Source organism: Oculina patagonica, chromosome 8 (assembly GCF_052425735.1).
Source record: "Oculina patagonica isolate OP01 chromosome 8, crgOcupat, whole genome shotgun sequence".
Taxonomy (NCBI): Eukaryota; Metazoa; Cnidaria; class Anthozoa; order Scleractinia; family Oculinidae; genus Oculina; species Oculina patagonica.
The window spans coordinates 24,926,438-24,943,072 of record NC_135765.1 but is presented as its reverse complement, the minus strand read 5'-3'; the positions used below and the strand labels follow the sequence as shown (position 1 = coordinate 24,943,072).

Below are 16,635 nucleotides of genomic sequence, written 5' to 3'. Positions count from 1 at the left end.
TAATTTATGTAAATTTATTAATGTAGTCAAATTAGGCGATCACGTGGTTTATATATTGCACCATATTGTAATATCGATTCGACGACGAATAAACATGTCTTGTTGTGTTCACTAAAACAGTCACTATTTAAAACTTTGAATCTAATTATGATAATTCGATACGTTCCAGCGCATTGGACACAAAGAACAATAGCGTTTATTTTACTTTTTCAAATAACTTCAAGAAGTATATTATCATGAATATTTCGATTGTTATCGGTTTCAGTTGTCACAGTTCGGGGACACTCATGATTAGAGCAAGGGTCCTACGCGACCTTGTAAGTTCGCTATTCAAAATGGAGCCGCGGCCACTGTTCTTCACACGGTAAAATACACTTATTAACAATACCCTATAATATAGCAAATGGTTTTAATCCAGTAGTATCAGTAGGTCGTATTGTGTGATAGTCCGGGTGAGAGTAGTTCTGGGAGGAACTGTTGATGGTGACTGACGTTTCGACAACCTGAGCGGAAGTCATCTTCAGACTTTGAAGATGACTTCCGCTCAGGTTGTCGAAACGTCAGTCAACATCAACAGTTCCTCCCAGAACTACTCTCACCCGGACTATCACACTTTACGACCTAGTATCCTATTAGTTCACTGTCGTTCGTAGAAAACCATCCAAGTACTAAACGAACTTTTACTTAAAGAAGACGGAGCACAAATTGAGTACGACAAAACTTTTGCTACAGATTAAAGGGAGTACACCTGACAAGAAATAAATTAAAACTTCTTTCGATGGCGACCGAGTTGTCGCACGCCACGCTCCTGGTTTGTGTCATAAGGCACAATTCGTACCTCTAAGTTTATAGGAGGTCTTTATATTTTGTTCTCTAACCGCTGGCATGGTTCCGGTGGTGTAAACTTTCCCGCAAGCGTGACAATGCCAATAAAGCGTGACCGTGACGTTATATCATATAAACCCTTGGTGCGTGACAGTGAAGCCAGTATCACTCAACGACAAAATGGAGTCGAAGCCACTGTCTTCTTCACACGATGCCAATTTAAACGCATTCCAAGCGTACATATCAAACTCTACTCTACGAGAAACGGTGAAAAGTTACTCTTGTAAAGCAGCAGACCATATCATGCAGAACCTGACGAACAGCGTCAAAAATTCTCAAATCTTTCGCGTTCTTGGTGTCGGCAGCGGAAATTGGCAAGCACGACGTTGAAATTCTCAAAGTTGTAGCTAGAAGTCTTTGCTCATCGCACGTGGAGAAACCCTCGATACACACATGCATCGTGGAGCCCAGTTCACCGTTAATTGCAGATTTTCAGAGATCTGTGTCGCCATTACCTGAGTCCTTGGCAAGTCTGGCCGACGTTTCGTTCGAATGGCGAGAAACACGCTTCAAAGATTTCATCTGTAATTCTCTGCCACTCGACAGCGAGTATTACCACATGACTCATTTTATTTGCTCCTTGTATTATATGGATGCAGAAAACTCCCTTAGAAGCTGCTTCAAGCAGTTAACTGATGGTGGTGCGATGTTTTGTCTCGTCATTGGAGAAGAATCTTTCTTCACCAAGCTGCCACACAGGTTTAAAGGCAAGTTGAAATATTTTCCAATGTCTGACTTTCGCACTGGAAAAGACGTTGCAGCTATAGCCGAACGGAACAACTGGAAGTATGAAGAATTTCCCAAGGTGCAATACGAGATTGACGTGACAAGCTGCTTCGACAAATCCTCGCAGACTGGCAGCTTTTTGCTCGATTTTTTGACGCAACAGATCGATTTCCAAGGAACCGCTGGCCGAGTGCTGTACAATGAAATGATGGAGTATTTGACTGAGTCATCCATCTCCGATAGCAGTGGAAGAAAGATACTAAGCACTGAACTTGCTATTGTTGCAATCTACAAATGATACAGCGTTTACTTCATTCCCCCGTGATAATTCACACCGTGGCATTGTTTTCTGTAATTCGTTTCTGCCTGCCATTAATATGCACCTGTCAATGTCAAGTCCGAGGGTGGGGGGGGGGGGGGGGCAACCCAGGGTAGGGATTTTTGACATCTAAAATGGTCTTCTGGGTTAGAAATTTAAGAGGAGTGAAATGTGACATTCACTAGGTGCCCAGGGTTGGGGAATTTGACTCTGGCTTCCAAAATAAATCCCCTGGGTGTGCCCACCCACCTCCCGCCCTGGGGTTTAACATTAACAGGTGCATTACATCAGAGAAAGTAGAAACCCGATTTTTCGAACCCTAAGGAAGGCTCGGGACATCGGGAGTAAAACTACAGAGAAGTACTATCCAAGGGAAACCAAAATTGGTTCGAAAAATCGGGAGCTTTGAAAACCCAAAGTTTCGAGAAAACGGTATTCTAAAGTGATTTGAGTATTTTAATACACAGTGATTTGAATAATTTAGCATAATTTTGTAAACCTTGAACTTGTAGTGCAAATATTTTGCGGCTCAATCGATCCCTCTGTATCGTTTAACTTGAAAGTGTTCCAGTGACTCAATGTTAGTACAACTTTGCAACAAAATTATTTACTATTTTGGGTCATTGGTATAGCCTCTTTCTATGAGTTCAAATCTGGATCGCACAAAATTCATGTTTCACCGGATTTGGAGGTTTTCTGTTCATCATTCAAATCGAAATAATTATAGATTTCCCAATACGTTGTACAAAACTTCAGTCTAAAAGGAACAACTAGTGTAATTATGATGTCATACCGATTAAGGTCATTATGGGAAAATAATTAAAAAGCTGATTAAAAATGTTAGGTATGGTCCCCATTGATAAATGTATAAGCAATAGACAGTTTTATTCATGCAACGATTTCTCTAAAACATATCTGGGATGTTGAGGAATGACGGAATTATAACATGGTTGTCGTTTTATTTGTAGATTACCGTTTGCTGTAATTAAAGGCGGGACACACTAGGCGACAATTCGTTGCAACACGTCGCGGCGACAAGTTGCCTCGTGTGACATGGTGCATTCTTGCGACAATCTATGTCGCTGAGAGAGAATTTTGTCGCTGCGATGTGTCGCACGAATTCAAACCAGTTTGAATTCGTGGGACACATTGCACATGTCATTGCAGCGACATGAGCGATAGCAGCGTTGTCGCATCGTGTGTATACACAAAAGTCTGCGACAAGTCGCTGCGGCAAAATATAAATTAACCAATGAGAGAGCGTCATGTATTTTTGCCATATAAAATTGGAAAACTAGTCACATTTCCACTCTTCAAAATTCGCTGTGTGTGCAACGAACAAGCGCCTAGCTTATCACAGCGACTTGTTTTGAAGTAGTACACACGGAGCGACTTGTAGCAGAGACCTGTCGCTGCGACTTGTCGCCTAGTGTGTCCCGACCTTTAATGATAAACCGCAGAAAATGCGTCTTTGTGTCCACGTTTTTAGCCAGAGGAACGTAACAAACACAGTACGTGATTCTATATCCTAGTGATAAATCATAGGCTAACTTTGTGTCAAGATAAAAGCAGATTTTGCGATACAAGACTTACTAGTAGTTACTGGCTTCTAAGAGAGTAAAAATACACTGAACTAGGCTTTGCAACTTTCCATCTTCCTTTTGAAAGGCAGCCTTGAAATTCCACTTCACTGATGATACAATAGAGTAAAAACCAATTGAGTTTAACTCTCTTGAAAATCATTTCCTAAAGTTCTATATCCGTGACGAAAACGCGAACATCGCACAATTCCAGGTTTTGCCTCTTCTGAAGACCATCGAAGTATCCACATCTTGCGCTTTCAAACGTTTAGAATCTAATTAATTGTGATAATTTAATTGCTACGTTCCAGTGTACTGGACACGAACTAAAAACAATAGCGTTAATTTTACTTATGCAAATAACTTCAAAAAGTATATTATCATGAATGAATATTCGGTTTGTTGTCGGCTTCAGTTGTTGCAGGTGGGCACACTCAGTCACGATGAGAGCAAGGGTTCTGCGCGACCTTGTAAGTTCCCTTCAAAATGGAGCCGCGGCCACTGTCTTCTTCACACGAAGCCTATTTTAAAGCTTTTCAAGTGAATCTATCAAACTCTAATGTGCGAGAAGTAAAGAAAGCTTTCTCTTGTGAAGCAGTAGACCATATCATGCAGAACTTGACTGACAGCGTCAAAAATTCTCGAATCTTTCGTGTTCTTGGTGTAGGGAGCGGAGATGGCACGCAAGACATTGAAATTCTGAAAGTTGTCGCTGCAAGTCTTAGCCCATCACTCGAGAAGAAACCCTCGATACACACATGCATTGTGGAGCCTAGTTCACAATTAATTACAGATTTTCAGAGATCTGTATCGCCATTACCAGAGTCCTTGGGAAGTCTGGCGGATGTTTCGTTTGAATGGCAAAAAACAGGCTTCGAGGATTTCATCTGTAGTTCTCTGCAAGGCGAAAGCGAGCACTACCACATGGCTCATTTTATTTGCTCCTTGTATTACGTGGATCCAGAGGCCTCGCTCACGAACTGCTTCAAACTTTTAGGTGATGGTGGTGCAATGTTTTGTATGGTCGCTGGAGAAGACTCTTTCTACGCCAAGCTATCACACAAGTTAAAAGGCAAATTGAAATGTCTTCCAGAGTCTTATTTCTTCACCGCAAAAGACGTTGCAGCTATAGCCGAACAGCACAACTGGACGTATGAAGAATTTCCCAAGGTGCAATACGAGATAGATGTCACCAGTTGCTTCGACAAATCTTCGCAGACTGGCAGCTTGTTGCTCGATTTTTTGACGCACCAGATCGATTTCCAAGGAACCGCTGGCCGAGTGCTGTACAATGAAATGATGGAGTATTTAACTGAATATTCCATCTCCGATAGCAACGGGAGAAAAATACTTCACGGTGAACATGCTATTAACATAATCTACAAATAATACACGGTGGCATCGCTCTACGAGTCACGCCGTGCTTCATTTATTGCAAAAAACTTCATTTTTTTTTTTGCAATGAGGTCCACTACCTGGATAACGCTCTTTCACGGTAGACCCGAGTTCAACTCCTTGGCTAAGTGTACGTGTGAATAGCCATCTAGGTCGCCACCGGCCAGTGTTTTTTTTAACTCATTATGTTTAAGTTGTAGCCTGTACGACCCGGTCCCACGCATAAGCAGTTGTGGTAAATCATTTACTGCTGGAAATCAAGGGTAAACAAATGAAAGCAAGCTACGGTAATCAGTAAACGTTAAATAAATAATAAACAAATGAGTGAATAAAACAAAATATTTATATTACACTTTGTCTCATTGCATTCCCCACAAATCGTACTTTTCGGTAGTCACGCCCTTTTTCTGATGAACTGCACGCAAACCTCCCGGTCCCTGTATCCCCCCGGGCATGAAATTGCGTGACCGTGACTTTAAAACCCTTGATGCGAGATATTGAATGCCATATCACCTAAGGTATTCAAAATGGAGCCGCGGCCGCTGTCTTCTTCACATGAAGCTTATTTTAACGCTTTTCAAGTGAAATTATCAAACTCTACTCTACGAGAAACGGTGAAAAATTACTCTTGTAAAGCAGTAGACCATGTCATGCAGAACCTGACGGACAGCGTCAAAAAGTCTCCAATCTTTCGCGTTCTTGGTGTAGGTAGCGGAGATGGCAAGCACGACATTGAAATTCTTAAAATTGTAGCTAGATGTCTTCGCTCATCACACGTGGAGAAACCCTCGATCCACACATGCATCGTGGAGCCTAGTTCACCGTTAATTGCAGATTTTCAGAAATGTATCGCCATGTATCGCCATTACCCGAGTCCTTGGCAAGTCTTGCCGACATTTCGTTCGAATGGCGAGAAACACGCTTCGAAGATTTCATCTGTAATTCTCTGTCACGCGAAAGCGAGCACTACCACATGGCTCATTTTATTTGCTCATTATATTATATGGATGCAGTGGAATCCCTTAGAAACTGCTTCAAGCAGTTAGCAATTGGTGGTGCAATGTTTTGTATGGTCGCTGGAGAAGGCTCTTTCTTCACCAAGCTGTCGCACAAGTTTGAAGGCAAGTTGAAATGTCTTCCAGAGTCTGAATTCTACACTGGAAAGGACGTTGCAGCTATTGCCAAACGGAACAAATGGAAATATGAAGAATTTCCCAAGGTACAATACGAGATGGACATTACCAGCTGCTTCGACAAATCCTCGCAGACTGGCAAAGTCCTGCTCGACTACTTGACGCACCAGATCGATTTCGAAGGGACCGCTGATCGAATGCTGTTTAATGAAGTGATGGAGTATTTGACTGAATCATCCATCTCCGATAGCAGCGGAAGAAAGATACTTAACTCAGAACTTGCGATTGTCATAATCTACAAATAATTCACGGGTTGATATGAGTCACGCTATACTTTCTACACTCTTTTTTTTTTCATAGGCCATCCCAATAAAATGTTTCGTTTCCCATCGCCCGACCGACCCATTTTTTTCGAAAAGTAAAAAAAAAAAAAAAAAAAAATTCCAGATTCACTAGTTAAAGAAGCAAGTACTTCAATTTACAAGAACACGATCTTGTTTTATTAACAACGATTGGTATATGATGTCTTTGTCTTTACTAAATATCGATACTACGTTATTTAAAGACTGTTTAGACATTTGATAAGGAATAACGAACGAAAAGACCACGTTTTCGAGTTGACTTTGTAATCAGGCTTTCTTACTTAGCAGCCCGGCCTTCTCTGGAACCCAAGTGTTTTTTCTTTTTTTTTTTTTTTTTTGCCCGACCGACCGACCCATCATCACAAAAGACGGGGCGATGGGAAACGAAACATTTTATTGGGATGGCCATAAGAACCATTTTAAACACTGAAATTTGCCCCAAAATTTAGGAAAGTGTATGGGCTGTAATAAGAACTTCCTCAGGCTCAGGCAAATTTTACGCGATTTTCTATAAAAAGTAGTATATTTTTTGCAGATAGCCTATAAACACACTGAAGTTCGGTCAAAAGGTTGAAAAGAATAATTAAAATAATTGGTATGTTAATGCCAACCTGAATTCTTGTCTTGACCCCGCGCATGACTAAACACATACTTTTCAACAAAAGGGCGTACAGCGAGCATTTCAACATAATGATGGGCTTAAAAATGATCAACTATGACTTATTTTTTGTGGGATTGGTTCAAAATCATAGATTACTACTGGCCAGGGCCGCTTGCGTCCTGGGCCGGGTAGTTCGAAAGCCGATTAACACTAACCCAGGATTAAAAGTTTATCGAGGGTTCAATTTTTCGTGGATAAAAGTGTTTTTATTGCTTATGTTTTGTGGAGCTTGAGATTAGTCGATGTCAAAAATGGAGGACAGAAAATATAAACAGAAAACCTCAATGAGAAGTTAAAAAACTGAAATCAAACTTCACACTAATCCTGGATTAGCTTAATCGTGCTTTGAACAACCCGGCCCTGAAGTGTAAGATGGATTATCATCTTTGTTTAGTTTGTTTGTCTTTTTCATTCTACTGTTACTGATAGCAGGTTAGTATTTTGTTTACCATTGCTATTGTTATATCACGGCTGTGACGAAATCAATTTAAACGTTACTTTTGGCTTCTTGTTTTCTAATTTAGCGCTAGAGTCACTTCGTATCTTAAATTTTTATCTTATTTTTTTTTTTTTTTAAATCGCTTATGTAATTCGCGATTTCATTTGTAGTGCATTTATACCTTAGTTTGTCTTCTTACAGGTCCAGGTTTAAAGAATGGATAACTCTAGCGCTGGATAAATCGCTATCCAGTGGAAGATTGTAATAATGTATTTATTCGATTAAGCGCCCAACCTCGAATAAGAGCCCACCTCGAATAAGCGCCCACCCTGAAGGTAGGAAAAGTAATTAAGCGCCCAGCCTCGAATAAGCTCCCAACCTCGAATAAGCGCCCAACTTCGAATAAGCGCCCACCCTGTATGCAGGAAAAGTTAATAAGCGCCCAGCCTCGAATAAGCGCCCACCCTGAAGGTAGGAAAAGTTAATAAGCGCCCAGCCTCGAATAAGCGCCCACCCTGAAGGTAGGAAAAGTTAATAAGCGCCCAGCCTCGAATAAGCGCCCACCCTGAAGGTAGGAAAAGTTAATAAGCGCCCAGCCTCGAAGAAACGCCCACCCTACGGTAGGAAAAGTTAATAAGCGCCCACCTCGAATAAGCGCCTACCCTGAAGGTAGGAAAAGTAATTAAGCGCCCAGCCTCGAATAAGCGCCCACCCTGAAGGTAGGAAAAGTAATTAAGCGCCCAGCCTCGAATAAGCGCCCACCCTGAAGGTAGGAAAAGTTAATAAGCGCCCACCTCGAATAAGCGCCCACCCTGAAGGTAGGAAAAGTAATTAAGCGCCCAGCCTCGAATAAGCGCCCACCCTGAAGGTAGGAAAAGTAATTAAGCGCCCAGCCTCGAATAAGCGCCCACCCTGAAGGTAGGAAAAGTTAATAAGCGCCCAGCCTCGAATAAGCGCCCACCCTGAAGGTAGGAAAAGTTAATAAGCGCCCAGCCTCGAATAAGCGCCCACCCTGAAGGTAGGAAAAGTTAATTAGCGCCCACCTCGAATAAGCGCCCACCCTGAAGGTAGGAAAAGTAATTAAGCGCCCAGCCTCGAATAAGCGCCCACCCTGAAGGTAGGAAAAGTAATTAAGCGCCCATCCTCGAATAAGCGCCCATCCTGAAGGTAGGAAAAGTAATTAAGCGCCCAGCCTCGAATAAGCGCCTACCCTGGAGGTAGGAAAAGTAATTAAGCGCCCAGCCTCGAATAAGCGCCCACCGTGAAGGTAGGAAAAGTTAATAAGCGCCCAGCCTCGAATAAGCGCCCACCCCCACCACACAAAAAGGTGAAGTGTAGAAGAGGAGTTAAAATTGACTAAGTTCTACTAAGAGACTTCCCCAAAAACCGATTTTTTTCTTAGTATTTTACAGAAACTTTAATGAACAGTAAAAATTCTGCTTTGGTACATTTTCACGTTTTGTTACTATTTATTGTTTCGTTACAAAATAAACTTACTACTTGCTGAAAATGGTGAAAATTTAATAAGCGCCCAGCCTCGAATGAGCGCCTACCTCGAATAAGCGTCCACTCTCAAGGTCCAAAAATTTAATAAGCGGCCAGGGCGCTTAATCGAATAGATACGGTATGTTTTTTTAACATTTCCATATCTCCTGGATAGTGATTTCAATGCGGTGGATATCGTTATCCATCGTTTGACAACCAGGCCGCATTCAGGTGTTTATTCCGTAAGTGTTGTCAAAACAAGTAAAATAAATATTACAGTTATTAACGTTGTTATTAAAATCACTGACATCACTGAAGAATAAGCCACGCCGTATAGGACGTTCACGTTACACAGGCAGTACGCCCTCACCGCCCTTCCCCGGGGTCCTGTTTTCGATTGCGAAGTTCCCGAGAAAACGGTGACGAGTTGCTCACCGATCTTGAGCCGCCGGTTAGGAAATTCGATTCAGCGGCTTTCCATAATTCAAGATGGCGGCGAAGGCGTCGAAGAAACAAGTTGAAGCTTTTGGTTGCGATCCAGATTTTTGTCCTCGCTGCGGGTCAATTCTCCCTTTACCTGGCTTAACGGATGTCGTGTCTTGCAGTCTCTGTGATTTTAAGAAGGATACAACCGGTAAGAGATCGAAAATGAGTATAGTTTATACTAGCACCGGCCGCTGGCCCGACACAAACTCTAGTTTTGGCTTCTCCGGGGGCTTCTTTTGAAAAACAAACGCTACCATGTGTTCATGACTTTCTTTACAGGTTGAATCCAGTTTTTTTTTTAATTTCATTGTAACGTAACCCAAACACATAAAATTATTTTCTGTATGTTACAGGCTACGAAAACAAGATTAAAACTTAAAAACACAAGATTTAAAATATTCTTGAGATGTGAAATTTGATTCATTCTAGCTAGTAAAAAGTGACTGTACGCTTATCATTGTGCACATTTGTAAATACACAATGGGTTCATTCCCGGTGATATCAAATGAATATAATCAATAGTAATCAGTAATAATCAATTGATTAAATTATTGATTGATTCAACCAATCAACAAAAATCGATACTCACTCACCAGAACGTCCTTATTGCTATTGATTATTGTTAATTTTTTCAGATAATCAATTTAACTGATTAGTCAACAGTCATAAATCACAGAGTTATTTACACATCCTGGGTAACTCAATTGCACATGGTTTCCCCATATTCGGATATTCACTTGAATTGGATTCGCACAGCACACTTGTTTCTAGACTTCAATTATTCTAGATTTCTTTTCATTGATGTTTGTGATGGCAAAACTGTAAGTGGAATTATCTATACCCTGCGCAGTTCAAGGCTACCATGAATTTCACTTTCAAGTGATATTTGGAGAAACATTTTATGCATTCACGAAGAGAATAGAAGAGAACCCATGGGAATGCATAGGAATTGACAGTTACAGTCAAAACCATAAAAGCATGAATGCCTAAAATTATTTCTGGAATGTTTATTGTTTTGCAACCAATCAGATGTGAGATGTAACCGCAACAAACCACAAGAGTAATTGAATTGAAAATTGAACTGAAAATAAAGACATGGCTAGACAGCATGTCTGAGAGCAGAATTTTACGCTTTAAATTTATTACAAACTGCTCAATTCAACAAAATATCATTCATGGTTATTCGTTGCTTATGCATTAGCTCTGAAATAGAAAAAGAATGACAATTTCAGTATTTGTTAATGGTAGAAATAAGGATTTATTGTGGAAAAAAGCCAACTCGTTGTTTGTGACTGATCCAAACCTTTCAGCTAATTACTCTTGCAGTTTGTTGCAGTTACGTCTCGCATCTGATTGGTCACTAATAAACATCCCAGAAATAGTTTTAGGTGTTCATGCTTTTATTGTTTCGACTGTAATTAAATGTCCTCTTTTTGAGACAATCAATCTGTTAGTAATCAGATAACTGTCATAAAAAAATTTTAATTGCTTATTACTTATCAACTTCAGTTAGGGGCTAATCCACTTGGGGCTTATCATTTTGGGGGCTAAATGTCCTATATTCTTTGAGACCCGGGTTGACCCGGCTAGAGTCTGCAAATGACCAATTCAGGTTAGAATTTTGACACAAATGATTGTGTTTCCTTGTTTTCTTCTTTCATTTATAAGCCATCAGGGTTCAGGAAAACCAGAGCTTGTCAAAGCTTTTGGTGAAAAACGAAGCTGACCTGGTCAGCTTGATGGTAACTAAAACTTCAATACGACCAGGCAACTCTGATTCATGTAAGCATTAATTTTTTTTCTACACTTTGTGGCAAGACGACCTGGGCTAGTTCCCAACGTGGGGTTGTGTAAAAGGCCGTGAGAAAGTATACCTTCCAACCCTTGTAGTAAAAATAATGTATCAAACATAAAGTTATGTGCTTCTAGTTTGGTTTGAAGAACTTCTGTACAACCCCATACAATCATGTACAGTGTACATGTACAGTGCACCCCTGTTGAGGCTGAAATCTTGTGATCTGATGCTGATGGGGTACAGCGGGCTACACAGTGCAGCTTAAATTGTAAGGTATCCTGCAATAATTTAAGTAAGAGCTGTTACATGTTGCTGGATGTCTGGGGTTGTTGTAAAATACAAAGTCATGTAGCCCACCTCTCTTGGATGTTGCAGAAAGCTGACCACCACACCTGTCCCCACCCTAACAGCAAAAATGCCAGCCTTCACTTTCCTTATCTTTACTTAACAGACTTTGAAGGAATAGAAGTTCACTCCAGAAAGGTTTTCAATGTTCCAAGAGAAAAGACTGCAACATCAAAAGATTCAGAGGAGTCAGTAGGACCCATGGTAAGGAAATTTAACTTACTGTTACAGCAAGATGGTTGGTTGACTAATTGATTATGTTCTTTGTGGCAATACGCATATAGGCAACAGCACCTGCTCCACAACATTCTCAGCTCAGCCAAATCTTAGCTCCATGCATGTGCATGTATCACAAGCAGTGACCTCGCAGACTACAATCATGGACAAAAGTCATTGGCCCACTCACCCTTATCCCCCAATTTCAGTGTTGGATAGCACAATGTGCACAAACTCCTCGTGCAATGTGTTTCAGTTTGTAAACAAAAGTAGGCAGCAATTGAAGGCATTATTTTTGCATGCTATGCAACAATTGTGTTCTTGAGCAAGACACTTTACTCTCACAGTGCCTCTCTCCACCCAGGTGTACAAATGGGTACCGGCGAATTTACTGCTGGGGGGTAACCCTGCGATGGACTAGCATCCCATCCAGGGGGGAGTAGCAATACTCCTAGTCGCTTAATGCTACGGAAACCGGGATAAGCTCCGGCTGTATGAGCCTCATGGCTCGGACACAGACTTTACCTCTAAATTACCATGCAACAAGGGGGAGGGGAAATTACTGATTTTTTTCATGTTTCAAGTAAGAAAAACAGCAACTGTGCCAAGGTTTTGTCAATGATTGTAGCATCACCTGCCCTGTTCCAGGTTTTGTGGGGTCATTGAAACAAGAAAGAGCACATGTACATTTATGGACTTAACCCTTTGCTGCATAAGGCAAATGGACTTTTTTCATAAACTAAAAATAGGGCCCCAATGGGTCCATGTGTTTTGCTGCTAGAGCAAAGTCTTAGGGAACATGTTGATGAAAGACAAGTGAGTCGAGATTGAAATCCAACGTCTTTTATTGTCTGTCACTTGTGTGCAGGTTAATAATTGCACTATATTGTAGTCACTTTGTGTTAATTCAATCCTGATAATTTTACTGATCAATGTTATGTTGAAATCAAAGACAGCAAACATAATTTAATTACTAGTAAGTTAACGTAATGTCTGACATGATTGTCTCTTTGATAAAAAACAGTAACTCTTAACATTATAAAAAAATCTCAATGAACTCAATGTGATTCTTTTAGTGGCGTTATCTCACTGGTTACGGTTAGTTGTATTTGGAATCATTGTCACAATGGTAGCGTTTTAACAACAACGAAAAAGACAGAATCTATTGACCTTATAAGAACTCAATGTGATATATTTATTAGTGACAAGACAGTGGTTCTTTAACCACTTTCACCCAAATTAAACACTGGAACAACTAACTCTTAACAAACTTGTTGTGTCACCCTGAGTTAAATATGCAAAATTCAGAAATTATAAATAATCGCACGCGCACCGGCGTACAACAACAGAAAGACGGCGTTGAACGTAACGCAAAGTTCATTTTGAAAGCGAAAGTTTACAAATAATTATTATCATTCGTCAGTCATCCCTTCACGCATGAACACTCGTCGAATTTCAGTGTCTTCACAACAAGATCGGAAGATCGATAAGGACCAATTTTTGATTCTGCGAAAGTTCGTTTTCTTAAAGTTTTAGAAATTTGTGAAGTTGGAGGATTCACTGAGGACTGCGTAGCCGAAGATGCAGTGGCTCGCTGGACATCAAATTCTATTTTTCACGGCGTTTAATTATAATCTTCACAAAATAAACATGTGGCGCCAGCGCGTCTGGCAGTCAAAAATTCATTTTTCAAAAAACTTTCCCTTTCCAGCTATTTTAGCGGGGCTTATACTATAGTACCTACCTGTCAGTCGTAGAAAAGCTGAAATTTAAGGATGAACTGTTTATTAAATGAAGACCGTATTATTTTTTAATAACTAGTAAACAAACTGGTCGCCACGCATTTAAACACGAACTGACGAATGTTGCATCTGATGCAGTGAATCTGGTGAATGAGAACTTCCTTTAATATTTCTTTGTTTTCGACGGTGTGCACCACTGAATAAGTTTCTTTCCCATTGTGATGTTACTAGTATTAATTCGTTTCTAGCTGTCTTTTATATAGCTCGAATACAGCTACAATTAGCGGTGCAGCCTACCAGCATGGTATATTCCTTTCCAGCTGTCTTTGCGTGACAAGTTACACGTTCATACATTTTATTTTAAAATATGAAGTTCAGAGTTAATACAGTACTAGTATGCTGTAGACAGTGTAGACAAGGTGGGGGTAAGTTTATTTTCAAAGCGAAAGTTTACAAACTGTGCACTAACCAGTCCTTTGGAGAAAATATTTATGACCTTCGGCGAGGTTCCAAGTCTTCGCTCTTTTCGTAAATGATGAAAACTGCAGAATAATTTTCTCATAAAACTGGAGTGGTCGCGCCACAGTTTGTTTTCTTTCCCAATGCGATATACTTTTAAATCGGTTTTCTGTTTTCCAACGTGTCCAACGTGGTTTGCGTTCGAATACTTTGGCCCGTAACTTCGAATGCGATCAGCGCTACGGTTCATTGGTTTCGATTTTGTTTGTTCATGGATTTGATTGACATCGGTAGTTCAGATTTCTCCTCTGTTACGGCACTTACACCTTACGGCACTTACGGCACAAACTTCAGCTCTCAATGTGTTTTGCTTGCAGCCATTGCGGCTGCAGCAAAACACAAAAATTAAAAACCAGATAGCCACCATTTTAAAGGTGTTGATCAGTAAATTGCACAAAACACTCTAACAAAGTTATAGCTTTGAAAAACATTCAAAATGTTGTTTATCTCTATATCCATACAGTGTATTAGGTATACCCCCTATACTATATGCACAAAGAAATTAGACTAGATTGTTAAGTCCACTGGACTTAACAATCTATTTCTTAACAGGAAATAGAGGTTTGGAAAATCATTTTTCAACTGAAATGTATCAGTAATTATGTAAAGATGTGCCTGGAATAAAGCCCCAAGTGACTTTTGATGTAATTGCTAGATTCTCCCTCCAATTTCCTGGAATGCTTATAAATCAAAGGAAGAATTTCATATTAGATCAGGAGTCACCTAGGGTCTTACATGCATTCACCCCTTCATGGGATGGTCTAGATTTACATGTGCACAGTCTTTAGCCTTTTGACCAATTTATGAATGATTTTGTTTGAAATGTCATCATGGAGCCTCCTTTTTTCTCATTTTAACCTGAATATAGGTTGACAGAAAATGTTCAAACTGTGGTCATGAGGGCATGACATATTCCACAAGACAAACAAGGTCTGCTGATGAAGGACAAACAGTGTTCTTTGGCTGCCCGCGGTGCAAGTAAGTGCCTGGCAATGTGAAGAAACCTTAAGTTAATTTCATAACAAAATGGCAAATGAAATTAAGTCATTATATCTCTGTACGCAATCAACATTACGAACACACAAGATCATAAATTATGAACACTCCAGTGATTATCAAAAAGTCAAAACTTGAAATGAAAGCAAGAAATTTTGATATTCATGGGGATGTGAGTTGATGACAAAATTCTTATATAAAATAAAATGTATCACAGTTGTTATATTAGGTAACAACAACAACAACAACCAAAACCACAACAAGGGCAATGGCAACAAGAATAATAATAACGACAACAACTCATTTTTTTATTGTTTAATTTTAACTGTTTTAGGACACTTTAAAGTTAACACAGTACATAATAGTAAGCTATCAGTATAAATAAAAACTTACCAGTAAGCAGTTTCGTAAGGCTGTGTAATAATTATATGAATAGAACATTTTTGTTAGTTATAGTTCCTAAAAAGTGTATCAAAATCTGTTACTGTTTTGTGCACAGTTATGGCCAAAAAGGCAAATTGTGCTCATTATATATATGATGCCATTGTACTTCATCGGCACTTAGCACGTACAGACGTACCTGTATTTTGAACGAGCTTTCGGCTCATTATCAACTTTAGCTTTAAAAACATGCCTTACATTGGTTTATATGATCATGTACATTTTGATCTTGTTTAGTTATAAAACTGACCGATGTATTTTTCTGTTTTATTTCATAGGATTCAAGAGACAGAGTACTCATAAGAATCTTGTAATTTTATACAATTAATTTATTAAATAAAATGAACACTTATAGTAAAAAAGTATCGAGGCTTATTTTTGTTTAAGAGGTTTATCAGTTGGTTGGAGGATTTTATTTGCCTTAATCATAATTTTGATCAGCTGCTCGAAAATTAGTTGAGCAATTTAATGAAGATCAAAGTTCTCTACCTTGCTTACATGTATGTTTGGAATGAGTGTCCTTGATCTCGTTTAAAAGGATAACAGTGGAACCCTGATTATCTTTTAGCGAACCAATTTGTATTTTTCAGCCAGCCAAAAGCTACAGACATTAATTATATATTTGGCACAGAACCCCGGTAGGCAAATATGTGCAAGTAAAAATTATCTCGTTGGAGTAGAAAACCTACCAGCTGGCAGCCTAGACTTGCTTAGACTCCCATCTTATCAGCGAAAGTAAGCTCGCATACAACAAGCAATCCCCATACACTGTGGAAATGAAGCAAGGCATTAATTTTGTATGAGGAATTGTTATCTGGGCGAGGATCAAGTTTTTTTCCCTAAAAAATACTTTTTTCATACCAGATCGGTCTAGACTACCAACACAGTATGACGACGTATTATTCGTCAGTTCATCCCTTTCTGGCACACACCTCGTATCACACTGATAGCATGCATATGACACGACTTCAACCCCGTTAATCTAAATATAAATGAAAGTCAGCCCATACTAAAGATTAAACGGCAAAATTCAACATTAAAACATCGAAGAAGTATTAAAACAAAAGAAAAAAAAATACAAACAAGGTGACAGTGGCCCAGGAATTCAAG

General features: G+C 39.7%; 3 protein-coding genes and 1 pseudogene across 4 annotated transcripts; all 4 read left to right on the top strand.

Moving 5' to 3' along the window:
* Positions 1-1,005: 1,005 nt before the first annotated feature.
* LOC144664237 (histamine N-methyltransferase-like) lies at positions 1,006-1,909 on the top strand. Its single transcript, XM_078525343.1, has 2 exons — positions 1,006-1,108; positions 1,191-1,909. Exons 1-2 carry the CDS (start codon positions 1,006-1,008, stop codon positions 1,907-1,909), a joined length of 822 nt encoding a protein of 273 aa, XP_078381469.1.
* A 2,525-nt stretch (positions 1,910-4,434) lies between these two features.
* On the top strand, positions 4,435-4,899 carry LOC144664236 (histamine N-methyltransferase-like). The gene has a single exon (XM_078525341.1). The coding sequence runs from the start codon at positions 4,435-4,437 to the stop codon at positions 4,897-4,899; it is 465 nt and encodes a 154-aa protein (XP_078381467.1).
* Positions 4,900-5,278: 379 nt separating this feature from the next.
* Positions 5,279-7,523, top strand: LOC144663607 (histamine N-methyltransferase-like; annotated as a pseudogene). Its single transcript, XR_013572631.1, has 2 exons — positions 5,279-7,192; positions 7,434-7,523. The product of XR_013572631.1 is annotated as a histamine N-methyltransferase-like (transcript).
* A 1,771-nt stretch (positions 7,524-9,294) lies between these two features.
* On the top strand, positions 9,295-15,887 carry LOC144663599 (DNA-directed RNA polymerase I subunit RPA12-like). Its single transcript, XM_078524615.1, has 4 exons — positions 9,295-9,619; positions 11,718-11,815; positions 14,957-15,066; positions 15,804-15,887. The coding sequence occupies exons 1-4, from the start codon at positions 9,475-9,477 to the stop codon at positions 15,826-15,828; spliced, it is 378 nt and encodes a 125-aa protein (XP_078380741.1). The 5' UTR covers positions 9,295-9,474; the 3' UTR covers positions 15,829-15,887.
* The last annotated feature ends 748 nt before the right edge of the window (positions 15,888-16,635 follow it).